Here is a 26,566-nt window from a genome sequence, read left to right on the forward strand (position 1 = left end):
GACTAAAAAAGCCATGTAGCTAGTTTAAATCAAAGATTTCTCAAACTAGGTTTTTTTTTTTTGAATATTAATAATCTTGGTTGTGGTATTGTATGCTTTAATTTTTTATTATTTAATTCTTATTAACAATTAGTTAGTAAATAACTGTATAATTTAGTTTAAATAAGTATTTGGATATCTTTTTTTAAAATGCATTATTTTTTTTACCAGGTTGTAACAAACAACAGTGTGTTTTTCAAAAACGAGTATGTTTTCTGATAAGAGTAAGAGGTTACTTACCTCGGAAAGTAGGCTATCACTTTCTGAAGTTTGTACCTACCGTAAACCGTCAATTCTATGCTGTTCTGATTCTAGAAGTATTTTCTTAGGAGCAAAAACTGCAAACATCCTGTATCAAACTCTTCTGTTTTGTAAACAAATGGATGATAGAATTGTGGAAGTTAATAATCAAAGGAAGCCAAGAATGGACGGTTCATTGGGTGGAGCTGGCTCTTCAAATTGTTGAGAACAAAAGAGCCGATACGTGTAAGTCCTTATATTTAAAGGGTACTGTTCTTTGAATTACCGAAGAGCAATATATTCTTCAGCGAGATGAAGTATCCACTTTCTTAATAGAGTTTACTTTTTTCTCTGATCCTTCTCATCTTTTGTTTCGTTTTTTATTCCCCTGATAGAAATAAATCTTACCTTTTTATGAGTAATACTTCATTTGATACAAAGTATATGGACATAAATAGATGCGAAATGCTTCGGCATCAATGCCGGCTGCTCGCTGAATGGTTTCGATTCTAAATACACGCTTAATTCACCTGAAAGTTTCGTCAATCAAAACAGATCTGTTTCTTCTCAATTAATTTAGGAAACGGCGTTTGTTTGTTAAAATAGTGACGCAAAATCACACTTAGTTTTCTCCAGATTTAATTTGGCCATTTTTTCAAATAGCATATTTTTTTCAAAAACTCAAAGTACGAAGGGGGTTGACGTTTAAGAGAGAAAAGGAAGAGAGAGAGAGAATGAGAATGAAACGCACTGATTTTTTGTTACACCTTTTTTTTAATTATGTATGCTGTGATATCACCTTTTTTTGTATCATTATTGATTTTGTGAAGTATTTGTAGTTTTAAGTTAGGTATAAATACCTATTTTTTATGTTTGGGTTTAAATATAATTTGGATTGTAATAGAGGCCGGATTAGGTGACCATCTGACCGATTTCGGCTTAGTGTTTCTGAGGGTAACATAAAATCTGTTGTAGAATTATTGCCGTCAAACATGAATAATGTTAAAAAACTCTTTAGTCAATAAGAGAGAATCAAAACTCATTACTTAAAGAAAGTTTTCTGAATTTTATGACTCAAAAATTGTTGAGGCATGGAAAAGTCAATTAAGGGTTATAATAAAAGGCTGTTTTCTGTTAGAATTTTCTTTTTAAGTTGAAGCAAGATTAAATTTCATTAAAATATAATTTATTAAAATATATTTAATTTCATTAAAAATAATAATAATTAATAAGGTTTGTTTTATGCCAAGCTATCGACTTAGGGACTAGTTCATCTTTTTTGGCCGTGGAAAATATTTTTAAAGAAACAAATGTGTTCACCTTACTAAATATGTAAAATATGTTCCCCCAACCCTGAAGATCTGAGGTATAAAGCTCCCTCAGAACCTCACTTATTAGTGCCATTCTAAACAGTAACACTTTCGGTAAGCTGATATATTCTTCCTTTTCGAAATTTTATATAAAATTCATCCTCAAACCATTTAGCAACTTACAATACTTAAATGGTTACTTTGGAGAAAAGGTTAATTTCAGAGAAGAAACCTTGGTAAAAATAATTTTTGCCTAAATATATTGGCGCAGGCACTCATACAACTTGTATCTTATTAAATTCTCATGGTTCAAATGCTTAAATTTTCTTTGGACACAGAATTTTGTGAAACATATGTCATTCTTACTAAATCTTATAACATTACGACACTTTAATGAATTACTAAACCCCACTAATTTCCTCAAGATCTAGCTTACAACTAGAAAAATTATTTAATTACGTATTATAGGTAAATACGTATGCAAATTTATTCGAAATTAAAGAAAATCTTGAAATTTTAAACGTCAAATTTTTGAATTAATTAATGCTTAAATTAGACTATACATTTTAATGGAAAAACACACTTAAAGGGATGTCTATTCCCGCCCATTCCCTAGAATTGCCATGAAATTATTTTAATAAAAGTTTTAAATCGAATGTATATGTAATTTATACGCAAAGATTGGTGGAAATGGTAGCTGCTTTATTTGAGAGAATCTAAAACAAGCAAAAAAAAAATCTGTTTTTAAGAATGTTTACTATTACATGATTGATAAGATCTTAAATTACATGGAAGCGACACTTTAAGAGGGAAATTTACCCGTCCTCTTCTTCCTTAATAGAAATTTAATTGGATTATTGCATTAGTTTAGCAATAGCTAAATGTCTGCTGCCTTTTATATGCAAATTGTTGATTAAAATCGAAATATATAATCATTGTGGCTTACTTAATCAGATACAAAATTGCTACACCTTAAAATTTTAATATAACTTACATATCCTGTGAATACATACATGTACAAACCTGTATAAAATAAACAAATAAAATAAGAGAAATTATTTTATTCATTGAATCCAATCCTGGTACTTGAAGACGTTCTTTAAATATTAAAGATCTATAGAAATTCAAAATACCGTCAAGTTATGGCAGGTAACTTTAAAATTTTAAGAAAAAAAATAACAAGTATGGCCAGGTTATGTTAAAATGTAGTTTTGTCTATCTTATCAGTATCGATATCGAGGTATTAATCTATTCGGTAATTTTGGAAACAATTCTGTTAAACGGAGCCGAAACGTAGAAAATTTGACTGCCAGTCGAATTGGCTTTTTATTGTTTAAGTTTGGTTCTCTTATTTAAAATAAAAATTATTTATAAATGTATTAGGAATTATTATCTAGTTATTGTATCAAACGCTCATGGAGATATAGTATCATGGACACGGTTTACCACGAATTGGGGCAAGAGTGTTTACCGAGAGAAACCTGGAAGGGCTTAATAGTACTAGACAGTTCGGCAAGATTTTTGGTTCGATGAAATGAAGTAAAACGTCTGGATGTTTGCTATTAATATTCTGAAAATTTTCAGATACCGCAGGAGAGTTGCGGGAAGAACATTTTATGTTAGCTGTTAACGTTCAGTTAGTGAAGTAACATCTTAGGACGAGATGCAGAGGAAACCATGCTAACATTAAGATACGACACAAGATAAGATGAGGTTAACGAACCTCAAAAAAAAAAAAAGAAATGGGGTTTTGGGAGGTGCTACAACGTTAGCGTCACTCCATAGGGGGTAGTGGAGTAGCCAACTCTTCAGGGATCTTGGCGTCCCTGAGGCTAACCCAGCCTAACAACGCAAACAATGCTTCTACTGACATCCTTGACATTCACACAATATATACATAGGGCCTGTAGAGATACATAGTTGCTACAGGCATCTGCAAGGATTTAACTAACCCACAGGTCATCTGTAGTTCATCATAAATTCATCCGCCACTCACACTTAATACTCGTCTATAATTTATTAACTCTCATTGTCAGTTAAGGTAGGCCCAGTTGGAGGTTCTGATCGCAGTGCTAATGGCTTTACTGCCACTCCCAAACAAATCTATCAAATATCTTTATTTTTATCCGTCGTAGCATGCATGTTTCTTGCATCCCTTTCCGGTTTCGAACTTGCATCCATCACCAGAGGTAGATTAATCAGTTTAGTGAAGAGAATTCAATTTTGCTGCGGAGAGAAAATTATTCGTTGTTTTATCAGTCATCAGTTGTCAGATTAAGTCCTAAGAAATTGAGAATTTCTACTCTTTTTTTTGCCCTTTGCCTCAAAAAGGTTCCTGCTCTATGGAAATGTCGGTTCACAGGGTTAATAATTTTAATTCAATTGTAATTCTTTATTTTGTAATGGATTATGATAGGTTACAATTATCACATGTTTAGAAATTAAGAACAAATTATAACATTATATCATTTAGTAGCGTCCTATTTTGGATTTTCGTTGGATTATTTGTGATTGAAAGAACGGGATTATTTTTATTAACTTCAAAAATTAAGCAATGAAATTATTAAATTACAAGCATATTGACAATATTGGCACGAGAATTCACAATTTCGGAATTAAAAACATTCCAGTTAATATTAACATAGATAAATATTTATTTCACTTGCATTATTTAATATAAATAAAAATAATTTTTAACCCCAGACTCTTATATTTTGATCCCAAGAACAAGTTGCTGTCCCTACACCATTGGGCGCAACACAGAGGGACGTAATGCGATTTTCATGCCCTGATAATATACCTGGAAAAAACAAGAAATTCATTTAAAGAAATGCCACACAATTAATCGTTTTTCGCAACTAAATTTAGTTTTTTAAATTCTTATTCAAAGTTCGAAAATTTAGTGTTTAAGAATTCCACAATGACCATGTTATGAATCTTTAGCTTACTGTTGGCCTCTTGAACACTGAGGATGTAAGCGTTTGAATAATCGCTAGGAAGTCAATGAATAAAATAAAAAAAAAAAATATAACTTCTTAAAGGCGTAAGGGTGCTTCCACAGTAAGTTCCGTTAACTATCTTCACAGCTGCAAAGAGGAATGTGCTCTTAAAACCCACTCGCGACTACAGTAGCTTCTAAATATGGTACCATATCGACTGAGTATACCTTTTTTTTGCAACCATTTTCAGTGCAACAAGTTTCAAAACACATTCATACAAGATTTATTTCTAAAACCATGAAACATCATTAGAAAATAGGTTTATTTTTACATACCATTATGCTGGGCCTTTAGTACATCCCATATATGAACATTATTATCATCACTACCGCAAAACAAAAATCTTCCAGAAAAAGATAGACCACAGGAAGTAAATCCAGGTTGACCTGAAGGTGGTTTGTATACAGCGACTTGTTGGTCTGAGCGGATGTCAAATAACCGAGCTGTCTTATCTTCAGAACCAGTTACAAATGCATAGCCACCGGGATGGTACTGGAAAATCGTTAATTAATTGTTATTATTGCTTTTTAAGTATAAAATCTAGTTAATGGACCTGTTACTTACACAAACAGAATTAACATCGCTTTGATGACCAAAAAATGTCTGCTTACATGTACCATCTCTGATGTCCCACAGTTTACAAGTTTTGTCAACACTTCCAGTGATGAAAGTGTTCATGTCTGGAGCAAGGGATATAGTAACAACATCGCCAGCATGAGCTTCATATTCTAAATTTTTTTTGGCTGTTGATATGTCCCAAACACAACTACGGAAAGTAAAAGTGTGAGAGTGAATTAGTTGGGTAGCGAAGAGTATATTGAAGTTTTTGAGGAAAGTTAAATTGGAGACTTATTAGGGAGCTTCTTAAAAAAGTTAAGTCGGGTATTCTCGCAATACGAGATTTAGAAAAATATAAAATCATCATTAATTATGATAGAATTTCCTCAATTTCTGGTTGTAACATAATATGTACTGTAGTGCCAAGCGTATATTATACACATTAGGTCGGCTGATTTTGGATATTGAGATTCAGAAAAAAGAGAAAAATACAAAATCATTCTTAGTTTTGCTGGAATTTCTTTAATTTCTGTTTCTATAACATTGTACTTTCAATGCCAAGTATATATTATACACATTAGGTCGGCTGGTTTTGGATGTAGAGATTCAGAAAACGGAAAAATCCTCATCAAAATCAAATTCGTGTATTTTTTGAATATTATTAATCCGATATTTTATTTAGGAATAATATCTATAAATATAAATTATTATTAGTAAATAACTGCAGTTTCTTAATAATTATATTATTTTGTAATTTTATAAAAGGCACTGCGTTCTGAATTACACAGGTGATCTAACAATGCTACGACAGACGTGCTTGCCAACTCTCAAGTAGTTTGTGCGCAAGCGCCGTAACTGTCGCTGGGCTAGCAGGCTTCATGTTGGCAGGCACCGAGCAGCCATTACAAATTCGTCCTCAGTCAAGAACTGCTGCTCTTTGAGAAGTTTGTTTGTGTATGTGAAGCATTTTCGCTTATTGCGAAACAAAGTTTTAACATAAAGATATTCCTGTTTTTCTGTAAGTTAATGTCATTTTATTAGACAAATATTTTGTTTCTGTAGTCATTATTGATCACGTGGTAATTGGTAGAATAGTCTACACTTTTTAACTAACGTTTAAAAGTAATATCTATATTTTCTCTTGTTAAACGTTTCTTGTAGGATAGTTTTATAAGGGTTGATCATCGAAAACTGGAAGGAAAACGTTAATTTGAACAACAACTTCTACATTCTTTTTCAGATTTGAGTACCATGGCTAAGAAGAATGAGCTGAGTTTAGCAGAATTAGTACATCTTCAAAGTAATGTTGATCGTAAGACAAGAAATAAATTAATCTTTCACGAAGAGGAATCACCAAAACCAAAGGTAAATAATAAACGTTCCAATAAGAACAGACCTAGAGAAGAATCCTCGAAAGTTCCGGTTAAGCCTGTACATCTGGAAAGGAGTAGAAAAATACAAATGAGAGATCCACGTTTTGATAGTTTATGTGGCACGTTTAATGAAACATTTTACCAAGAGAATTACAGTTTTATAGATGATATTAAAAAAAAGGAAAGACGTGAATTAGAGATTAGCCTTAAAAAAGAGGTAAATCCTGAAAGAAGAAAACAGATACAATTTCTTCTGAAGAGAATTAAAGATCAAGAAAGGGAAAACGAGAAGAAAAGAGCCAAAGCTAAGAAGAGGATAGAACAAAGTGAAAAACTAAAGAAGTCACTAATGGAAGGTAAACCGGTTCATTTTCGAACGAAGTCAGAAAAGAGATTGACAGAATTAGTTGATAAATATGAAGAGCTAAAGTCAAAAGGGAAGTTACAAAGTTATATGAAGAAGAAAGTTATGAAAGTCAAAAAAGAAGATCACAAGTTACCTTTTAAACTGCAGTGAAGTAAGTGGACAATTTTGTCAACTTTTTTATAATTTAAGTTTGTTATTATTAGATTATAAATTCTTTTAATTTTAACTCCTTCTTTCTTAGGGTTAATACTTGAGTTATTACAAAATTAGCAGTTGGGTGGTTGAAAAAAGAAAACCTGAAAGTGGTAAGTCCTATTTTTTTTTTTTTACTTACATTTTCATATCCCCCGAGCCAGTGATCAGTTTGTTGTCTTCAATGAATCTACATGAAGATAAAAAACCTTCATAGCCTAACAACTCGCGTACCATTTTCGCTGATCCACTTGCGTCCCTGTTATTCACATCATAAATAGTGCACATATTGTCCATGCCTCCGCAAGCTAAAAAAGAAAAGTAGTTATTAATAAAAAAAATTTTCTGAAGGAATCAGAAAGCTTTCCTGAAATTTTTTAAGGTACATTTTTTCCAGCTCGGAGTGTTTTTGATACTTATTTTATTCTTTCTAATTATTAACTATTTATTAAGGAATACATTCAACTAAAATGTCACCCTACACTCCTTCTGAAACTACCCTCAAAAGAATTTTAAGCCAATCATTTAATAAGTTGTAGGTGTTAGTGTATGTTCAAACTCTGGAAAAATCTAATAAATAAATTTTATTTTAAGAAATTCATCCAGTTAGGCATTTTCTTTGAATTCTCAACTTTAGAAGCAAATTTAAATCTTATTGCTTTAAAATTGAACAATTCATAAGGAATAAAAATATTGCAAAACTTTCAGCAATTAAGAATTTATCATAAACACCAGTTAATTTATAAAATAGCATTTATTAGACTGAAGTATTTAATAGTTTAAGAAAAAACAATGCCAATTGGTGTTTGTCTGTGCCAGGTTTTGTTTCTTCCAAGATATTCTTTAAAAAGAAAGTATCTTTGGTATTCAGAAAAATTGTGATGTCTTACGCCTTTTCCATTGAAAAATTTGCTTAAAACGTTTAACCTGCAACTTACCCACAAAGTTTCCAGATTTTGCAAAGGCTACACTCATAACCCAAGATGATCTTAATGGTATCACTTGGACTTTGTTACCACTCCAGGTGTCCCATATTATTAGTTTACCATCAAGAGATCCAGTAACTAAATGCCTGTGAAAGTAAAAAAAAAAAAGTTAAAGCTCATTTTTCTAATTAAGAAACCAAGGGGTCGTTATTTTTTGTCATTTGCTATTACTACTTATGCGCTCATACTTAGTTCGCGCTGCACTATTCTAGCATTTAGCAGTAATACCCGTAAATGGCTCAGGCCCTTTGAGGGTATCATGGGGACTTATCTTTCACCGTGCAGAGTGCCGTCTTATTCTTATGTTGATAGAAAAGTTTGAATAACTAAGAGACTTATATTATTGACTATCCGTCGTACGCGGTTGTAACCCCGACCGGTTTTGATCTTTCACCTAGAGTTACCCAGCATTGCGTACCTAATCCACAGTTTCAGAAAATTTATAACTAATTGATCTTCCTTTTCTAAGAGTTGGTAGTATCTATCTTTACCTGAAGCCATGTGGCCAGTTTTCCTGGGCCTACCAGAATGTCATTCCTTAGATCAGTGCACTCTGATCACTGTACCACCCTGGTTGTGCTTTTTACGGTTTAAGACTTCAGTTTGAAGTAATTAATAGTCAATTTTTAATGCTATTACTTGTAAATAATGTTTCCATTTACCTGCTATCACCGCTGTAGTGGACAGCCGTTACTTTGTTAATATGCCCTTTGAGCAACTTCTTGGTAGAAAGCCGGACTTTGGGAGCTTCAGCTATACCAGAGCAGGCATCCTCCAATTTTGTGTCAGCAACTTTACTTTGCGCCTCCTTTAAATTTCATTTTGTAATTTATTAATTGATTTTATTTTGTTCAAAGGCTTGGAATAGAATCAGATTTCATGCAGCAAGTATCGAGACGCTACATATGTTTTGATAATGGAGATTCGCGAGGATGTTGTCGAAAGGTGCTGGTATACTTTTATCTAATTTTTTACTTTCTCACCGTTATGTAAGGTATTGCAATTATTTCACATTTCTGATATCGAGTTAAAGCTTCAAATATTAAGTAAGGCCCGTTTTCTTTTGATTCCAAACAAATGGCTTTTAGAAAATGGTCCGGATGAGAGTATGTATGCACTCTCAGCTTAAATGTGAAATGGACCTTAAGTGGGCATTCTTTTAGACAATTTCATTGCCGTGGCAGTAATTTTTTATTTCAATTCTAGCTACCCTAAGTCCCAGTCGAAATAAAACCACGTACAAGCTTATATCGTAGTTCATTAGAGTAGAGATCTGTATAGATGTATCTTTAGAACTGGAGTTATCTTTTTGAAAAACCGCTAGAGTTCCCCATGCACTTGATAAATGAAAAATTTGCATATTAATTAAAAGCGAAGAAAATGCCGACTTTTCAGATATTTTTGTTTTTTTTTCTTACCTGACATTTTTTTATCAATTCTTCTAATTCTTGTTTGAACTTAAGCGTTTCTGGATCCTTTGGCGGCATCTCTGATGGAAATCATAAAATGTGTATAAAATAACAAAAATTATTAAAATTTTGTTTTAAGTATGTGCAGAGTTAGCTTTATTTTAAGTTAAGAAGTGAAAGTAATCAGCCTACTTTAGGCTAGCCTGTCCGCCCTTAAAGAATGAAACTTATATACGTTTTAGGTTTTATTAGATAGGTTTAAAGTTTTATCCTACATCACATTCTTCCAAATGAAATGGAGCACTTCTTCTTTATACTTAGAGAGAGTTCCTTGAACAGAGGTGACTTTTAAAGCCACCAAAGGAGTTTGTAAAATACTAAATTTTAAAAGCTGTTAACGACTTAAAATTATTGTCTTTTCCTTAACACTATTGGTTTTCTTTCTTTTCTAAATACTATAACTGGGAATTTTTCCGTTTTCTTTTTCCGATCATGGTTGATTTACAAAATTAAGTTTTCATCGGCAGTTCTTATTTAGTGTGCGTTAACAGAATGTCAAAAAAGCAGGAAGTTGTTAATAATTCAAACTTGGTGTTCCGTTTTGGCTCTACTTAGACTAAGTTTAGAAATCATTATTTAAAGTAAGTGAAATTCACATGAAAACGTATGTATTCACTTATTGCTAGCTGTCCCTTATATTTATTAAAATAAATGTCACTTATTCTTTTCTGTTGTAGTTTTTTTTTGCCTTTAATGTGAAAAAAAATGTTACACTATTGTTATTGAATGAGTAACCAATACATACCTTTAGTTCATGTATAATATGCTAAACAAGACGAGGATCACCCTTCAAAATATCACTTCCTTTTTCTTGCTAACCAACTTCCTGCGAAACTTTCCAAGACTGATACAATTTTTAGCAAATTTAATAGTCAGCAAGAAGAGAGCAAAAGAGAAAAAAAAAACAAAAACAAAATGGAGGTGGTTAAGCCAATTTTAGTAAGCCAATTTAGTTGGCGAGTGCAATTATATTTGTATGGTAGCCCCTGACTGCTAGCTCGGTTAATCATATTACAAGAGTTCCTATTCTGTGTATGTTATTTATTTTTCTTTAACCCACCAAAGAAGAATTGTGCAGAATTTCGATGTTGTGTTTTCATGGGAAATGCAACAAGTTATCCATATTTCCAACCGGAAATATCACTGATAAGATTTTTCATTTTTCTTTACATTTTTCTCAAAAATTGTTCTAAGAAATTTTCTTAAAAACTTTGTGTACTCACTACTTAGAGCTTTCATTTTAATCATTTTTCATGGAAACTCTATTCTGACTCAGGAGCTTAAAACTATTAACAATTAACAAAGCATTGGTTAAAACAAATAATTTCCTCTTTCAACTTCTGACACCCATAGGTTAGATATTCATTAAGTTGCAATTTTCTACTTTGCTTTATCTACATTAATTAATGTTACAAAACAACGTTAATCTCATTATATTTGGGCCTCTATCCATTCCTAATAACATCGTTTTAAGATTGGAAAGGAAAATTAAGCATATCAAGGTGTCGAAAGGTTTTAATTCTTAGTTCAAATTGAAATCATTTTCATTAACTATTCTATACATCAGTACCCCGGAGGTACCCAACACTAAGCCCATTTTTTCAAAATTTATTTGTTTAATGTTTCTAATACAAAATATCTTTTTTTATTACCCAACCATCATGGTGCATCTATGTTACTTATTATTGATCAAAGATTTAAGCAAAATAACTCCCGTGGGCTTATAAGTAAGAGAAAACCGTGAAAAAACTCTTTCATTTGCTCTCCTGTAAAAAATTTAAAATTGGACATAGTGTTGTGTACCTCCGAGGTACTGAACCTGTGCACACATGTTTTTGTTTAATAATATCAACAAAGGTAAATGAGTTGCTGTATTTCGATTTTAAAGAAACGAGCGTGACGGAGGGCTTGAATTTCCCGATGGTAACGGATTTTCTTGGAATTATTTAAACTTAGTATGTTAACTATGAATTCATACTAAGTTTGTTGGCAACTTTTCTTATCGGAAAATTAATTTTAAGGCAGTTATAAGTTACAAGCTGAAATGAAAACTTCAGCGAATTTACCCACAATATCAACACTATTAATAATTGTACAAAATTTTATTAACAAACTGAATATATACTTAAGAAGTAGTAAGTCCCAGAAGAGACGGAAATTAGAGGCGCTAATCCTAAAAAAATAATATCCTCCTTATAAAGCTATTTGTAACTTTTTTTTTTTTTGTAATAAATCTTTATTTAACGAGATTTTATATTTTTAGGCATATGAAGCCTAAGAGAACCTACTGGCGTTTTGGCGAAGAGCTACTAAGCACATCATCATCTCAACCTAGCGAATCCATCAGTCTCTGAAAGCTAGATTCTCTAAGTACATTTTTAATTTTTAATTCATTTGGGATGCTGGAAAAAGTAAGAATCTAAATCTTTTTAATGAAATAATACACTTGATAGTTTCCATCAGTGTAAGGGGGTGTAGCCAACGCGCACGCTGAGGAAACAGGAAGTGATCACTCCAATCACGACTCAGTATAATACAGGGTGGGGCCAAAGGTATGAACCGGTTTTAAAGGGATGTCAAACAAAAACAATTCAACTTACAGAAATTATGTTTATATTGTTTAATTCAGTACAGAGTCTAGTTTTTTTTACATTAAGTATGAAAGATGATATCACGTAGGTGGCGGCCGTCAGCCGCGATGCACTCTTGAAGGCGAATTCTGAAGTTTTCAACCGCTCTTCTGCACATTTCGATGGGTATTGCCGTAACTTCCTCTCTGATTCTGTCCTTAAGTTCTTCCTGGGTATGTGGACGATGTTTAAAAACTTTTTCCTTTATGTACGTACCGCCAAAAAAAAAAAATCACAAATGCTCAAATATGGTGAGCGCGCAGGCCACTCCACATCACCCCTCAAAGAGAGAGACGAGGCACTGGGGGGGAACACTTGCCTCAATCTCGCCATTGAAATCCTAGCAGTGGGGGATGTAGCCCTGTCCTGTTGGAACCAAATGTCTCCCAGATTACTTGCTTCACTCAATTCTTGCAGCTCAGGTTCAGAAAAACTCTTCCAACATTGTCACATAGCGCTCTGCGGTGACAGTGACGGTTCGCCCATTATCCTCGAAAAAGGAAGGACCAATAATCCCAACTTGGGATTCTGCACACCATACATATTGTTAGTCTTCAATTACAGCATTTATTATTAACACAACTGTTACACTAAACTTCCGCTACCCCGGCGTAGCTTCAGTGGAGACGTGGTGGGCCGAGGTGTAGGCACCAGAGATAAATAAATAAATGAAAAATAAAATAAAGTGTATAAAAATTGGAAATATATTATATACCTGCGTTATATTTGGGCGCCACGCCGTTTTAACATGAACTTCCGTAGTAAACGGCGAAACCTACGTGGGAAGGGGGAGCAGGAAGAAAATCAAAGAAAAGGCAAGTAGGAGTATTAATGCGTATATTAAAAACTATTAAGCACAAAGAAACAGAAATAATGGCAAATGCAACCTAGTTTACTTGTTCAAGTTTGAACGTTACGCTAACTACCTTAATTACGGAAGCTACCTTACACAGACAAAAAAAAACTAGAACTTATATATAAGCTGAATGTTAACACAAAAATACTAGAAACACTTTTTATAATGAAAACCTTAATACCACAAAGAAAAATGAATTACATGCAACAAAAGAAAGAATCGAAATAGTAAAACTAGTAACTACTAAAAGAAAAGGTAAAGTTCTTTGATTATCCAAACAGAGCCTGTCAGCAGACGCTTCTCCGGGAAACAGTTTGAATCAAAACGGGACTTACCCCAGGCCGGGTTGTTGTTCTTTTTGGTGTAATTCATAGAGTGATATTTACGGAGGTGACCGCTGTCTTCTTTCTTCGGGATCCCCACGATGCTGTTCCAGAGCTTTTTCCAGCGCAGTCCTCCTCGCACTTTCTTCTTCCCTTTTCACCCTTTTTATTTTGTAGCGTACAATCCCTGCTCAGGGGTATATTACCACGGCACTACTACTACCCCTGGTAATTCACCCGCTACACAATTTTTCCTAATTTCCTAATAAGGAAAAAATTAGGTATACTAATCCGGCCTAGCCGTAGAAAAAGGAAAATCCGGTCCTTCACACCACACGCTAGCTCTCACACTGTCCTCCTAGCCCTTTCCTTTCCAGAACTTCCCTAATTTCCCAACCAGGAAAATTAGAGGTCCAAATCCGGCCTAGCCGCAGGAAAAGGTGGCCATGTGCCTCGCACCCAGCTCCAGCGCTCACTGACCCTCACACCTCTTAACTATGCGCCGCTCTGCTTTTTTTTCCCCCTTCGTCAGCAGTCCGAAGTACACCTTCACTCTTTTCTGTTGTTTTGTGCATAAAAACTACGTATTGCTTATGCTAGGCATGCATTTGCTTTATAGATTAAATTATTTAAAATTAAAATTATAACTAAATTTTGTTACCCGAATTTTAGTCGGTAACACAACACAAAAATAAAATACATTATCAACAACAAGCAACAAACAAAATGAATTTGTACCAAATAATCCTACCCTTTACTAAGTGAATAACTCCCACAGTGGAATATTATTGATACATATTTTATTATTAGGTAGATTGCGACGTTATTAATTCTTAATTAAAGGACAAAACAAATTATCAACAAATAACCAAATTAAATTATTCCCAATGATTCTTCCCGTACTTATTACCTAATAGTTGAACATAATCATACAATTATATAAATATCTAAGTTGACTCTAACCTATTACAAATAAGCGCCTCAGCACATCAATAAGTTACATTTACAATCGTACAGATACAAGCCACCAATTCCGTCCTTGCAACCGCTGAGTCGGCCACTCTGGGGCTCAACAATTACCGCAATTAAAGTTACTACTGGACGGCTACAATAACTCACCAGCCAGCCGACGAACCCCTTCAGCAGCCTGGGTCTTTTCTTTCCTCCGAAAAACAACTGAGGTCGTGGCCAGCCAGTAGCCCAGTTTTATTGATACGGTGTCGACTTAGCGGTTCTCACACCGTAGTTTGCAACCCTTATAGTCCACTGACCCTTACAGTCAGTATATTTGAGACGTCGAAATCTTACTTTTAGGAGTCGCAAATGCCCGTTCAATAATTGAACGAATTAAACTCGAATCTCTTATTGTAGCGCTCTTGAGATGTGAGAAGGTGTCTGAAAAATACTCGAAGAGGGCTAAATGAAATATCCAAGGCGAGGACGAAATGTGGGAGAGCAGTTTAATCTAATTATGTTGTATTGAAAGGAGGGGAAATAAAATGTGGTGGACGCCACAGCCACCCAAAATACCTTCGCCAATGCCTTACAAAAAATAACAATTATTTATTGATAATACAATACTAATTGGCTAGACAACATACAATTGACAATTACACAATTTATCCTTCCTGGCGGAGGGAATGTTAATGCGAACAAATTTACAATTTTCTTGCCTGGCGACAAGGGAAATCTCTCCAAATGGGAGTACAAATAGGTACGTACAATGTTTGTCACTTACAGATTTAAGGCCTTTAACATTGAAGGGGCAACTATATGCCGAGAAAACATAAATGACAATAATGTCAAAAGGGGAGTTATTTTCCACAGATACTTGTATTAATATGTTAACTCCAGGCAGACTACACTGGCTAGACCAAAAACACATTGACGATTTGTAAAAAAAACAAAACAAACTTGGCGCAATGACGCTATATAGACAAAAACTTATACTTGACAAAACGACACTTCTAACTTCCTTGTGAAGTCAAGGACAACTGCCTGAGCTTGGTCACGTACGCAGTCCCTTTCTCCTTCCAGATCTCCAATGCAGCCAACCCTCCACTGCATCAATCTAAATTTCCCACAAGGGGGGCCGCACCTCCTTGCGAGGATCCAACAGTGTCCATAATCCCGAAATGGAGTCATTAGATTGACCATCAAAGGATAGGCACAATCTTCAATCAAATGTTGATTTTGCTGAAGAAGTGGATTCTGGTCCATCGTTAGCTGTCGAAAAAGTGGACTATTTCTGAATACACGCGCATCGTGCATTCTTCCCGGCATACCAATAAAGCGTGCCCTAAAACTCCCTAATGTTTAAAAGAGTTCACATTCACAAACAACTAATGATAGAAACAAAAAGAGCTTACCTTAATGTGGCTAATCCCTTTCAGACGGCTTATATACGGCAGCTACACCCTCCAGAAAATCTCGCATTAGGTCGCCACTGGAAGAATGACTCCTATGCCACATGTACTCCGCTAAATAGGAGTCAAACTGGCCTGTGACGGTCCTTCTTGGTAGCTGCCTTTTTATGGAACTCCATGTGCCCTCAATAGCATTCGTGTGCACTCCACTTTTCGGGTCTTTAAAATGTAGGGAGTGATTTACTTTCAAATGTTTGAACCCTTCGTCTTCTGGACAGTCATATGACTTCCAACAGTCTATACTTTAATGCATTTACGACAAAAATAAACAAATTCTGCCAATTCCGGCCATTCAAATATAAAAAGAAACTATTAAAATCTAAAGTTTCCATATTTAAAGCTGCCTTTCTAAACCCTCGCAGAATAGGGCATTCAGCAATGAAATGATAGACGTCTTCCACAACATCAAGATTACATAATGAGCAATTGTGCACACGTTCGGATCTAGTTACAGAGCAGTTCAATCCCAATAATTCCCCCCTCTCACTTTCATCAAAATGGACATAAAATACCGCTTATTACTGTCATTTACGTAATGGTTATTTGCGAGTTGAACATTTAATCACTTACAAACTATAAAAACTCGCTTGGTCCCTTTTGGAGATTAAAGAGTTCTGAAAATCAATTTTTAGGATCTCCACAAATTGATTATAGTAATCTATCATCATCTTTGTAAATATTAACGGCATCAAAATTATGTTGGCTGCACAACTCTGACATCTCTTTAAACCAACCAATTTTCTTCTCGCATCATATATAGAGCTATGCGTTTTCTAATTAAATTCGTCCGTAACGATAATACTTTCCGAACATATTTAAGGTGAAGCCGCAACGTAAAATGAAACAAAGGGTAACTACCCTACTTTTTATTTTTTCACCCCTTCTGATCTACAAAACCACCCTTAATTTTATAGTTGAGTCACATGATTCATTACAATTATTATAAAGAACAACACAAAAAGTAACTTATCTTATTCAGTGGAATCCTTATCCTGAGGAGTGTACACTTTCCTCACTCCTTCCAAAAATGCTCTCATCCGATCATCCCTGGAAGAATGACTCCTTTGCCATATATACTCCGCTAAATAGGAGTCAAACTGGCCAGTGGCGGTTCTTCGTGGAAGGTAGGTGCCTTTTTATTGAGCTCCATGTGCTCTCAATTGCATTTGTGCGCACACCAGTTTCTTCTGGGTCTTTTAAATTTAGGGAATGGTTCACTTTCAAATGTTCAAATCCTTTGTCTTCCAGTCAGTCGTACGACTTCCAGCAGTCCGAGTAAATTATGGAATCCGGCAGTTAAGTCTTGATGATATCTAGTAAGGGACCTTTATCCCTAGTTTCAACGACCCTGAAAAAGCATTTAGACGCCTCCCTCTCTCCACACCACCAAACACCCATCTACATCCACATGCTTTCCTCTATTGTACTTTCTTTTACCAAACTTGCTTTCATCTATTTCAACAATCTTACCGACGCCTCCAAGCATACTATTTTCATTAATCACAATCTCCATGCACACCTCTCTATAAAAACTTCGCCAGTCAAACACAGAAACTCTACTCAAACCCAATCCAAAATACACATCATGTTGCGTCCTCTTTTGTACAAAAAACTCAAGTCATCTGTAAGATATCAATCAAAGCAATCTTATTTCTTTCAAACCAGGAACACTTACGCACACTTCTTCTCAGATCGTGAAAAGGGGTCGAATATGCTCGGCACCTCCAATCATACTTATCAATTGCACTATTTTGTTTACTCAATTTCATATCACATCCACACTTCGGGCATACATATCTACTACCAATTAAAGCAACATCCATACAAAATTGCAAAACTTTCATTTCTCCATCCTCACTCAAACTATATTCATGCTTTAAGAAGTACAAGGACTCTAAATTCAAAACGCTCTTTTTAATGGAGTTTCAAAAAATAGGCACCTACAAAGTAACAAAACTTGCTGAAAACGTTGCACATGTAGCCACTGGCGGGAACTGATAATACATTGAAAAGGAAGCAGTTACTGTGCAGTAAGTGTACTGCGCATGCGCAGTGCAGTTACTGTGCAGTAAGTGTACTGCGCATGCGCGCTAAACATAAATAGGCAAGAAATTTAAAAAGAATATATTGAACATTGGCGGAACTGAGCTGAACTGCGCATGCCCTAAAAATAAACAGGCCACACCTCCGTGGGCTATTCTTTACATTAGTCGAATAATTAAATTATTAGTTTATATGTCACCGCCGTTAAACACTACGAAAACACTCTATGTAACGTAAACACTCGTTAAGTGACGCTAAACCTTCCCAGACTATAACCTAACATTCAGGCTGTGTGGCGTTGTCGTCAGCACCCTCTGACGGCACTTTTACATCTCCCCCTCTATGGTTGGTTTGTACCGGAGTATAAAGAGACAACTTACTAATATGGAAATAGTTCGAATTCTTCTTCCGTTTTTCGCAGTTAATTTCAAAAAATGTTGGAGAAATTCTTGCGAGTTATTTTAAATCATTGGTTGCACAGACTTAATAAGACTAGGGGCCACTCGGGCAAATCATGAACTGATGGCGGGCCGGCCGCCAGAAGTATAGGTAATTAAAGACAATAAAGAATTGATAATAATTTATTAAAATTGAAAAAGAATTTCTTAATTTGAAGCGTGGCACTGCATAGTGCTTACAATCTTTTTTATATTTGGCTCAAATTTACTTGTAGCAACACGTAAAACTGCTTCCAAACTTTCATTTGCAAGGCGGTTTCGAGCTGGCACATTTCAGCAGTGGCGTACCTAGAACTTTTGCCGCCCGGGGCGATCTCCAGTTTGCCGCCCTTTCTATTATAAGTCAATCAAATAGTGGTTTTTATAAATTAATACAAATAAATAAATTATTAAGTTATTTAATCAATATAAATTAATACACAGAGTAAATTTTTTTAGACATATTTGTATGCACTCGTAAACATATTTATATAATATCTACTCTTCTAGCTTTCATACTAGAAAAATCGTGTATAATGCTCTCAAAATTTATATTATTTGTAATTTCTTGTTCTATTGACAATATTGCAAGATTTTGTAGTCTTAATTGACTCATTGTAGAACGAAGTTAATTTTTTATCAACTTCAATTTTGAGAAGCTTCTTTCGCAACTAGCGACACTGATTGAAATTGTTAAAAAAAATTCTTAACAAAATTACAATGTTGGGAACAGAATTTTCCAACCTATACTGCTGAATAAATTTTAGCAGATCAAGAGGGCCCTTCTCCCCGTTTTTCCAATGTTTTGCCTCTTCTTTTAGTGTAGGTACAGCCATAAAAACCTGGATCCTTTTTCTTTCAATATGGAACTGTTCTTTATCAATGTCAATCAAGTCATTTATTTGACATTCAAATTCTTCATTTAGTAGGTTACACGGTATTATACACGAATATTTTCTTACAAGGCCATGCAACTGATCGAAGCGTTCTTTTATTTCCTTTATAATTCTGTCCATAGATGAAAACATTTCTCTTCGTACTTCTTCTTCTAAGGATAGCCCCACGTCTCGCGAATTTTCCCCACTCATATTTTTTTCTCCTTCTAACTCGACGCTCAGTCGATATCTCCAAATCTTCACAAATTATTTTGGCTGCTATAACAGCGTTTTGTACTAGCGCAGGGGTCGGCAACCTATTTTAAGTAGAGAGCCATTTCTCCTTAAATAATTTTAATAATTCTTACCAAGAGCCGCAAGGGTGATAGAGTGTAAACAACTCTGAAGATCATTTGTAATCACTAAGGAACGGATTTTTATGTATTTAAAAATGCCAAATATTTAATTAAAATATGCATTTATTTTCGTCAATTATGTGGAAAATATGTGATTTTCTTAAAATATTTTCTGGAATATTTAAGTAAAATGGACATTTTTTTTTTATGAAAATGGAATTTTATTTTGGGGGGGGGCAAGTTATAATTATTTATACAAGAAAAGAACATTTTTACAATTTATAATAATTTATTAGGAACAAAATAATTTGTTTTTACAAGTTATAATGATTTATACAACAAAGAACATTTTTACTATTTATAAAAAGATGTGTTAAATTTTCAATTTTGAAAACTTCACTCTTCGAAATTGTTTGCAACCACATGAAATTTCAAATGTTGGAACGTAAAGTGACGACGATCTGGGCGTAAGATGGACTTGTAACGACTAAAAGATCATTCAACATCTACAGATGTTATAGGTGCCTTGCTGAAAGAAGTTATCTCGTTGGTTGTAAAGGGTACACGATGTTCTGAGGTGACTTCTGTTCCACTGATAATATCAGAAATCTGGCAGATGGTCTCCCACCCTTTGTTCTTGCTCAGTACTTCCACCAGTTTTGATCTTCTTTTTTTAAAAATACCTTTAATAAATGGAGTTTTCATTCGTTTCAATAAAATTAAAATATACATTATATTTTGGGCAGGCTGAAGAGCCACACAATTGGGATAAAAGAGCCGCATGCGGCTCGCGAGCCACGGGTTGCCGACCCCTGTACTAGCGTATCTCTTTGTTCCATGAAATGTGTTTGCAAAGAATTTAGTTTTATATGGCATTGGTGGACATTTAACCCTTTTATTTGCAGGTATTTTTGAGCGTCATTAATTTCCAAAAGGACGGGTTCCCATAAATGAAGGTAACATAGAAAAGAAAAAGATTGCATAGAATTGAGTAATATTCCAGCATCTGATCTCGTTTTACTATTTTCTTCTTCAGATGTCAATTTTTCCAAAGCGCTTAATATGTTAAAAAAATGTTTTTTTACTATAGTTACCGCGGCAGCTCTAGCGCTCCAGCGAGTTTCTACACTGCGTTTAACACCTTGACCAGTGACAGAAAGTAAAACATTCCATCTATGAGTGGAAGAAGAAAACAACGAAAACAACTGTTCGATAGTTCCAAAAAATGTGATGGAATTGATAGCTGTAGAAGCTGCGTGTAAACATGCCAGGTTTAAAAAATGATTTGTACATGCTACAAATTCTGCATTTGGATTTATTTCTTTAATATGAATTTGAACACCGCTGTGCTTTCCTGCCATGACGGCAGCATTATCGTAAGCCTGTCCTCTGCAATTTTTTATATCTAAACCGTCATTTTCTAATTTCGTTAAAATTATATCTGTGATTTCACCAGCAGTTTTTCCTTTAGTTTCTACAAAGTCAATAAGCGATTCTACAACTTTAACTTCGCTACCATCAATAACTACATATCTAATAATTTGACTGGTTTGATCTTTGTGTGAAATGTCAGGAGTGCTGTCAAATATAATACAAAAGTATTTAGCCTGCTTTATTTGATGCATAATTGTTTTTCTGACTGCGCCTCCCAATAGCTCTATGAATTCGTTCTGAATCTTCGGCGACAAATAAGAGATACTATATTTATTACCCATCTTAATTTTTACTACGTGTCCTCGTAATACTGGGTCGTACTTAGCCAATAAGTCAACAAGCTCAAGAAAATTTCCTCTATTTTCCATTGAATCGATGTTTTCCTGATGAACACTTTCACGATGTCCTCGAAACGCCAAATTTTGTTCTGCTAAGAATCTAATTATATCAAGTATTCTTGTTAGAATTTCCTTCCATTTTTTTATTTCTTTATCAATATTCTGTTGTTGTAGTTTGTCAATAGTTGCGCCACGTCCAAGTCTTAATTCTAATTCCTTCCGTTTGGAATATGATCGAATGTGCAGTGGACTCACCTCATGTTGACTAATTTTGGGATTAAGTTTCCACCATTTGTTAAAACCATTTTCCGTATTAAAACCTGCTTGACAAAGATTATCAAACAGTTTGCAGCAGAAACAATAAATACTTTTCTTCGATGGTGAATATACCATCCACGATCTTAAGAGCTTTTCGCCATTAGGCAAAATTTGAAAAAACCAGTCCTGACTTGTTTCACCTTTGGCTTTGATTGAATTATTAGGACGTTTTACTCCTTCGCTGAAGTCGGCGTACAAATTTTGAATTGCAAAGGGACCTTGACGTACCAGAAATACTCTTGTATTGTCGTCAATTTTGTTAGGCCATAATCCAATATCTTTCATAGAAATAGATGGAATAATTTGTGCAGCAGATTCTTCATCAGAACTTGATGAACTTTCTACTTCTTCGCCAGTATGTGAAGCAGGTCTTTCCTCTTGAACATGTAGGGGTAGTGAACCCCCCCACAACTCATCCACCCTAGCGTAGGGGTAGTGAAACCCCACCACTCATCCACTCTAGCCAGAGGGAGAGGTTCAGCCCCCTTGGCACACAGAGAAGGGAGGCTCGACGAAGGTATATAAGAACAAGAGGATATTCAACTGGGATTCAATTCAGTGATAGATCATATTGATATTGCGTTACATATTGAGTTCGAAGTTTCTGCTCAAAGTCTTACACTTCAGTTGTACACATCGTTTAGCCACGTCAGTCAGTCTGTTCGGTTCTTGTGTAAAGTATACAGTCCTTGGCAGTCAGTCACATATAAATATAATATCTTATACCGATACTAAAAGTGTTATTTATCAATCAACATCTACAACCAACATCTCTCTCCTAAACCATTACAAACAACATTGGAAAATGTTTTTTCGCCTTCGAGGGTTGCTTCTTCGCCCGTATTTGAGGCAACAATACTAAAAGAACTAGAAGTTGACTTATGGGAGATATATTTGAGTAGTGCTCCAGTATTTTTAGTCTGTATTTCCTCCCTTCTCTTCCTTTTCTTTCTAAATGACGCACCACTTTCTTTTACTCGTTTCATCCTAGGGATATATAATAAAAATATAACTTGTCGAAAGTCGAAATAAATAGTATATTATGTATAGAAAACGGCAAAGTCATTTTACTACTCTGAATAGCATTTAGAATAACATCTATATCTATAATACGTAATATAATATACTTACCTATAATAAACTCTCCAAATGCACTGGCACCCTAATAATTTGTTTCACTCTTCACTGTTAAAAGATTGAATCGCGAATGAACAAAATGGTTTATAAGCAATTTATCATTCCAAATACAATTCTTCAAAACGGACTGAGTATATTTATCTATTTGCGATTCCTGAAATTGTAACTTCGTCAGTATTTTTGTTTTGTCTCGTTTAGATTTTGTTGTTTGAAAAAGATAGTTCTTATGCCGGCGCCCTAATGCTTTGCAGACCTAGCAGACCGCCTTCCGCCGGCCCTGCTTTTCAAAAGAAAAATCGATCATCGATGATTTAAAAAAATATTGATATATCACTTCAAAGTAATCATATAAACTTTTCAAAAGAAATGACATTTATAAACTGATATCAAAAAATTTTAGTTAGGAAAAATTGCCGAACAAAATCGTAAAGATCCTTTTACGAATTCAACGAATTTTAATGAATACAATAAAATAAAATTATTATCTTGTTCTTGAATTAGAATTCAAAATTTACACTAAAATGCATTTATATACACTGAGGAATAATATTCGAAATCATATAGTTAATCATAATTTATATAAATCAAATATTAAACTTATAATAATCATTTATTATTCAAGAAAGAAAATAAATATGAAATGAATAAGTTGCTTTTTACAACTATAAGTAAATATAAAAAATGCCGCCCCAAGGTAAGTGCCGCCCGGTGCGGACCGCACCCACCGCCCCCCCTAGGTACGCCACTGCATTTCAGAGCGTTTATGCGCAACTCTTCGTACATATTTTTATCAATGCAGCGGTAAAAGTTCAGCAAGTCTCCTTCGTTGAATTTGTTGCGTAAATCTTGGTCGTTTTGAATGTCGATAATTTCTAACTGCATTGACTCTGGCGCATTTTCAACTGAAATCGTGAAAGGATTGCTGAATTTGTCCAACAGAGGTTTCACTTTTTTAAACTCCGAAAATCTGTCTTGAAAAGATTGAATCAAAATATCTAGCTTTTCTACATAACTGAAATTAATCGCAGTTTTGTTGAATTTTTCAGCCATTTTCTTATAATTCGGAAAATGATTGTAATTTCCAGAATTCAATTGTGATCTGAAAAGTGTCAGCTTGTATTGAAAGGATGATACATGAGCGTAGAGCTGGGATATCAGTTGATTTTTGCCTTGAAGCCGTGTGTTCAAGACATTCAAATGATTTGTAATGTCAACTAAAAAAGCCAAATCACACAACCAATCAGGATTTTTAAGTTCCGGGACATCCCTTTGCTTTTCCGCCAGAAATATTCCAATTTCTTCTATTAAATTTAGAAATCGTTCCAGTGTCAATCCACGACTTAGCCACCTTACTTCTGTATAATACAGTAAATCTCCGTATTCGCTTTCGATGTCATCAAGGAATTGTTTGAATTGTGTGTGATTGAGTCCTCGTGATTTTATGAAATTTACAGTCGAAACTACCACTTTCATGACATTTTGAAATTCAATTTTTTTAGAACAGAGGGGGCTTCTTGGTGTATAATGCAGTGAAACTGCATGAGATCTTCAGCGTTTATGTTTTTTTTCTTGCAGATGCTTTTTCAGCAAAGTAACTAGCCCGGAATTGACACCAATCATCGAAGGAGCACCGTCAGTCGCAACTCCCGATAATTTTGATGTCCAAATCAGTTTTTGAACACTCATCCAAAAGTACATTGAGTATATCAACTCCTTTGGTTTGACCTTTCAATGAACACATTCCTAATAACTCTTCTAAGACTTCAAAATCTTGAGTAACACCTCGTATGAATATGAGAAGTTGAGCTGTGGAACTAATATCAGTGGATTCGTCGAGTGCTAATGAAAAAAATTCAATGATCTTAGTTTTTTCAATTAATTGTTTCGCAATATTACCTGACAAAGACATAATTCGTCTTTGGATAGTCATACGATTCAGTTGAATTTTCTCAAACTTTTTTGCTGCTTCTGGACACATTTTCTTAGCGGCAATTTCTAAGCATTCTTTTACAAAATCGCCATTATTTATACACGCCGGAGAACCCCCTCTCTAAGACTTGGAATAAAAGTAAAAAACCAACCGGAGCAACCTTTTTAAAGTTGGATGCGCAAACCACTTAAAAAACAAACAAACTGTGTAACAACGATTTCCAATTTAATTTTACAATAGACATGTCTTATTAAGTTTTAATTATTCTTCTTCTTCCTCTTCCTCTTCTTCCAATCCCGACTGCGTTTCTTTATCAGCCACAGTTACAAATTTGTATAATTGGGACCCTCCTTTTTCCCCCAGATAAATGAGGTTAAGATTACCTTTATAACTGTTAATTAACTGTTCATCGATTGCCTGAAGAATCCTCTTGGGTAGGAAGAGATGTGCGATCCCTTGGTCGTATGCTATAGTCACTCTCAATGACTTCCCGTACCTGGTGTCCAGCACTCCTATCTCCTTTATTCTATACTTCCTTCCTGTTATTAAATCTGCTGGTTTTATGTAGACCGCACCTTTAGCGCTCGCAGAATTGAGGGCTTGACAAAGATCCCTGGCCACAAAAAAAAAAAAAAATACTATTGAACTTTATACATGTCTGAGCAATTAAACCAAAAAAAACAAGAAAATTATTTCTACTTACATTATGGTCCGGTATGTGCAGGAGTTGTGCAATGTCTTCCATCTAAACCCGGCCTATTTATACACGCCGGAGAACTCCCTCTCTAAGACTTGGAATAAAAGTAAAAAACCAACCGGAGCCACCTTTTTAAAGTTGGATGCGCAAACCACTTAAAAAACAAACAAACTGTGTAACAACGATTTCCAATTTAAATTTACAATAGACATGTCTTATTAAGTTTTAATTATTCTTCTTCTTCCTCTTCCTCTTCTTCCAATCCCGACTGCGTTTCTTTATCAGCCACAGTTACAAATTTGTATAATTGGGACCCTCCTTTTTCCCCCAGATAAATGAGGTTAAGATTACCTTTATAACTGTTAATTAACTGTTCATCGATTGCCTGAAGAATCCTCTTGGGTAGGAAGAGATGTGCGATCCCTTGGTCGTATGCTATAGTCACTCTCAATGACTTCCCGTACCTGGTGTCCAGCACTCCTATCTCCTTTATTCTATACTTCCTTCCTGTTATTAAATCTGCTGGTTTTATGTAGACCGCACCTTTAGCGCTCGCAGAATTGAGGGCTTGACAAAGATCCCTGGCCACAAAAAAAAAAAAAAATACTATTGAACTTTATACATGTCTGAGCAATTAAACCAAAAAAAACAAGAAAATTATTTCTACTTACATTATGGTCCGGTATGTGCAGGAGTTGTGCAATGTCTTCCATCTAAACCCGGCCTATTTATACACGCCGGAGAACTCCCTCTCTAAGACTTGGAATAAAAGTAAAAAACCAACCGGAGCCACCTTTTTAAAGTTGGATGCGCAAACCACTTAAAAAACAAACAAACTGTGTAACAACGATTTCCAATTTAAATTTACAATAGACATGTCTTATTACGTTTTAATTATTCTTCTTCTTCCTCTTCCTCTTCTTCCAATCCCGACTGCGTTTCTTTATCAGCCACAGTTACAAATTTGTATAATTAGGACCCTCCTTTTTCCTCCAGATAAATGAGGTTAAGATTACCTTTATAACTGTTAATTAACTGTTCATCGATTGCCTGAAGAATCCTCTTGGGTAGGAAGAGATGTGCGATCCCTTGGTCGTATGCTATAGTCACTCTCAATGACTTCCCGTACCTGGTGTCCAGCACTCCTATCTCCTTTATTCTATACTTCCTTCCTGTTATTAAATCTGCTGGTTTTATGTAGACCGCACCTTTAGTGCTCGCAGAATTGAGGGC

The 26,566-nt window shown here is 34.7% G+C and overlaps 3 protein-coding genes across 3 annotated transcripts; 1 reads left to right on the forward strand and 2 right to left on the reverse strand.

Annotated features, from left to right (window-relative positions):
- Nucleotides 1-3,960: 3,960 nt before the first annotated feature.
- On the reverse strand, nucleotides 3,961-11,706 carry Gbeta76C (guanine nucleotide-binding protein subunit beta-2). Its single transcript, XM_074123494.1, has 8 exons — nucleotides 10,279-11,706; nucleotides 9,483-9,553; nucleotides 8,727-8,872; nucleotides 8,017-8,150; nucleotides 7,221-7,386; nucleotides 5,153-5,354; nucleotides 4,864-5,080; nucleotides 3,961-4,389 (listed from the first exon to the last, which is right to left on the reverse strand). Exons 2-8 carry the CDS (start codon nucleotides 9,549-9,551, stop codon nucleotides 4,283-4,285), a joined length of 1,041 nt encoding a protein of 346 aa, XP_073979595.1. The 5' UTR covers nucleotides 9,552-9,553; nucleotides 10,279-11,706; the 3' UTR covers nucleotides 3,961-4,282.
- Nucleotides 5,970-26,566, forward strand: LOC141451818 (ribosomal RNA processing protein 36 homolog). Its single transcript, XM_074123499.1, has 5 exons — nucleotides 5,970-6,164; nucleotides 6,387-7,037; nucleotides 7,128-7,191; nucleotides 8,922-9,009; nucleotides 11,797-26,566. The coding sequence occupies exon 2, from the start codon at nucleotides 6,398-6,400 to the stop codon at nucleotides 7,034-7,036; it is 639 nt and encodes a 212-aa protein (XP_073979600.1). The 5' UTR covers nucleotides 5,970-6,164; nucleotides 6,387-6,397; the 3' UTR covers nucleotide 7,037; nucleotides 7,128-7,191; nucleotides 8,922-9,009; nucleotides 11,797-26,566.
- On the reverse strand, nucleotides 16,819-21,854 carry LOC141451812 (zinc finger MYM-type protein 1-like). The gene has a single exon (XM_074123492.1). The coding sequence runs from the start codon at nucleotides 21,852-21,854 to the stop codon at nucleotides 20,211-20,213; it is 1,644 nt and encodes a 547-aa protein (XP_073979593.1). The 3' UTR covers nucleotides 16,819-20,210.

This window comes from Rhodnius prolixus, unplaced genomic scaffold (genome assembly GCF_049639745.1).
Source record: "Rhodnius prolixus isolate KJV_2025 unplaced genomic scaffold, Rpr scaffold_14, whole genome shotgun sequence".
Taxonomy (NCBI): Eukaryota; Metazoa; Arthropoda; class Insecta; order Hemiptera; family Reduviidae; genus Rhodnius; species Rhodnius prolixus.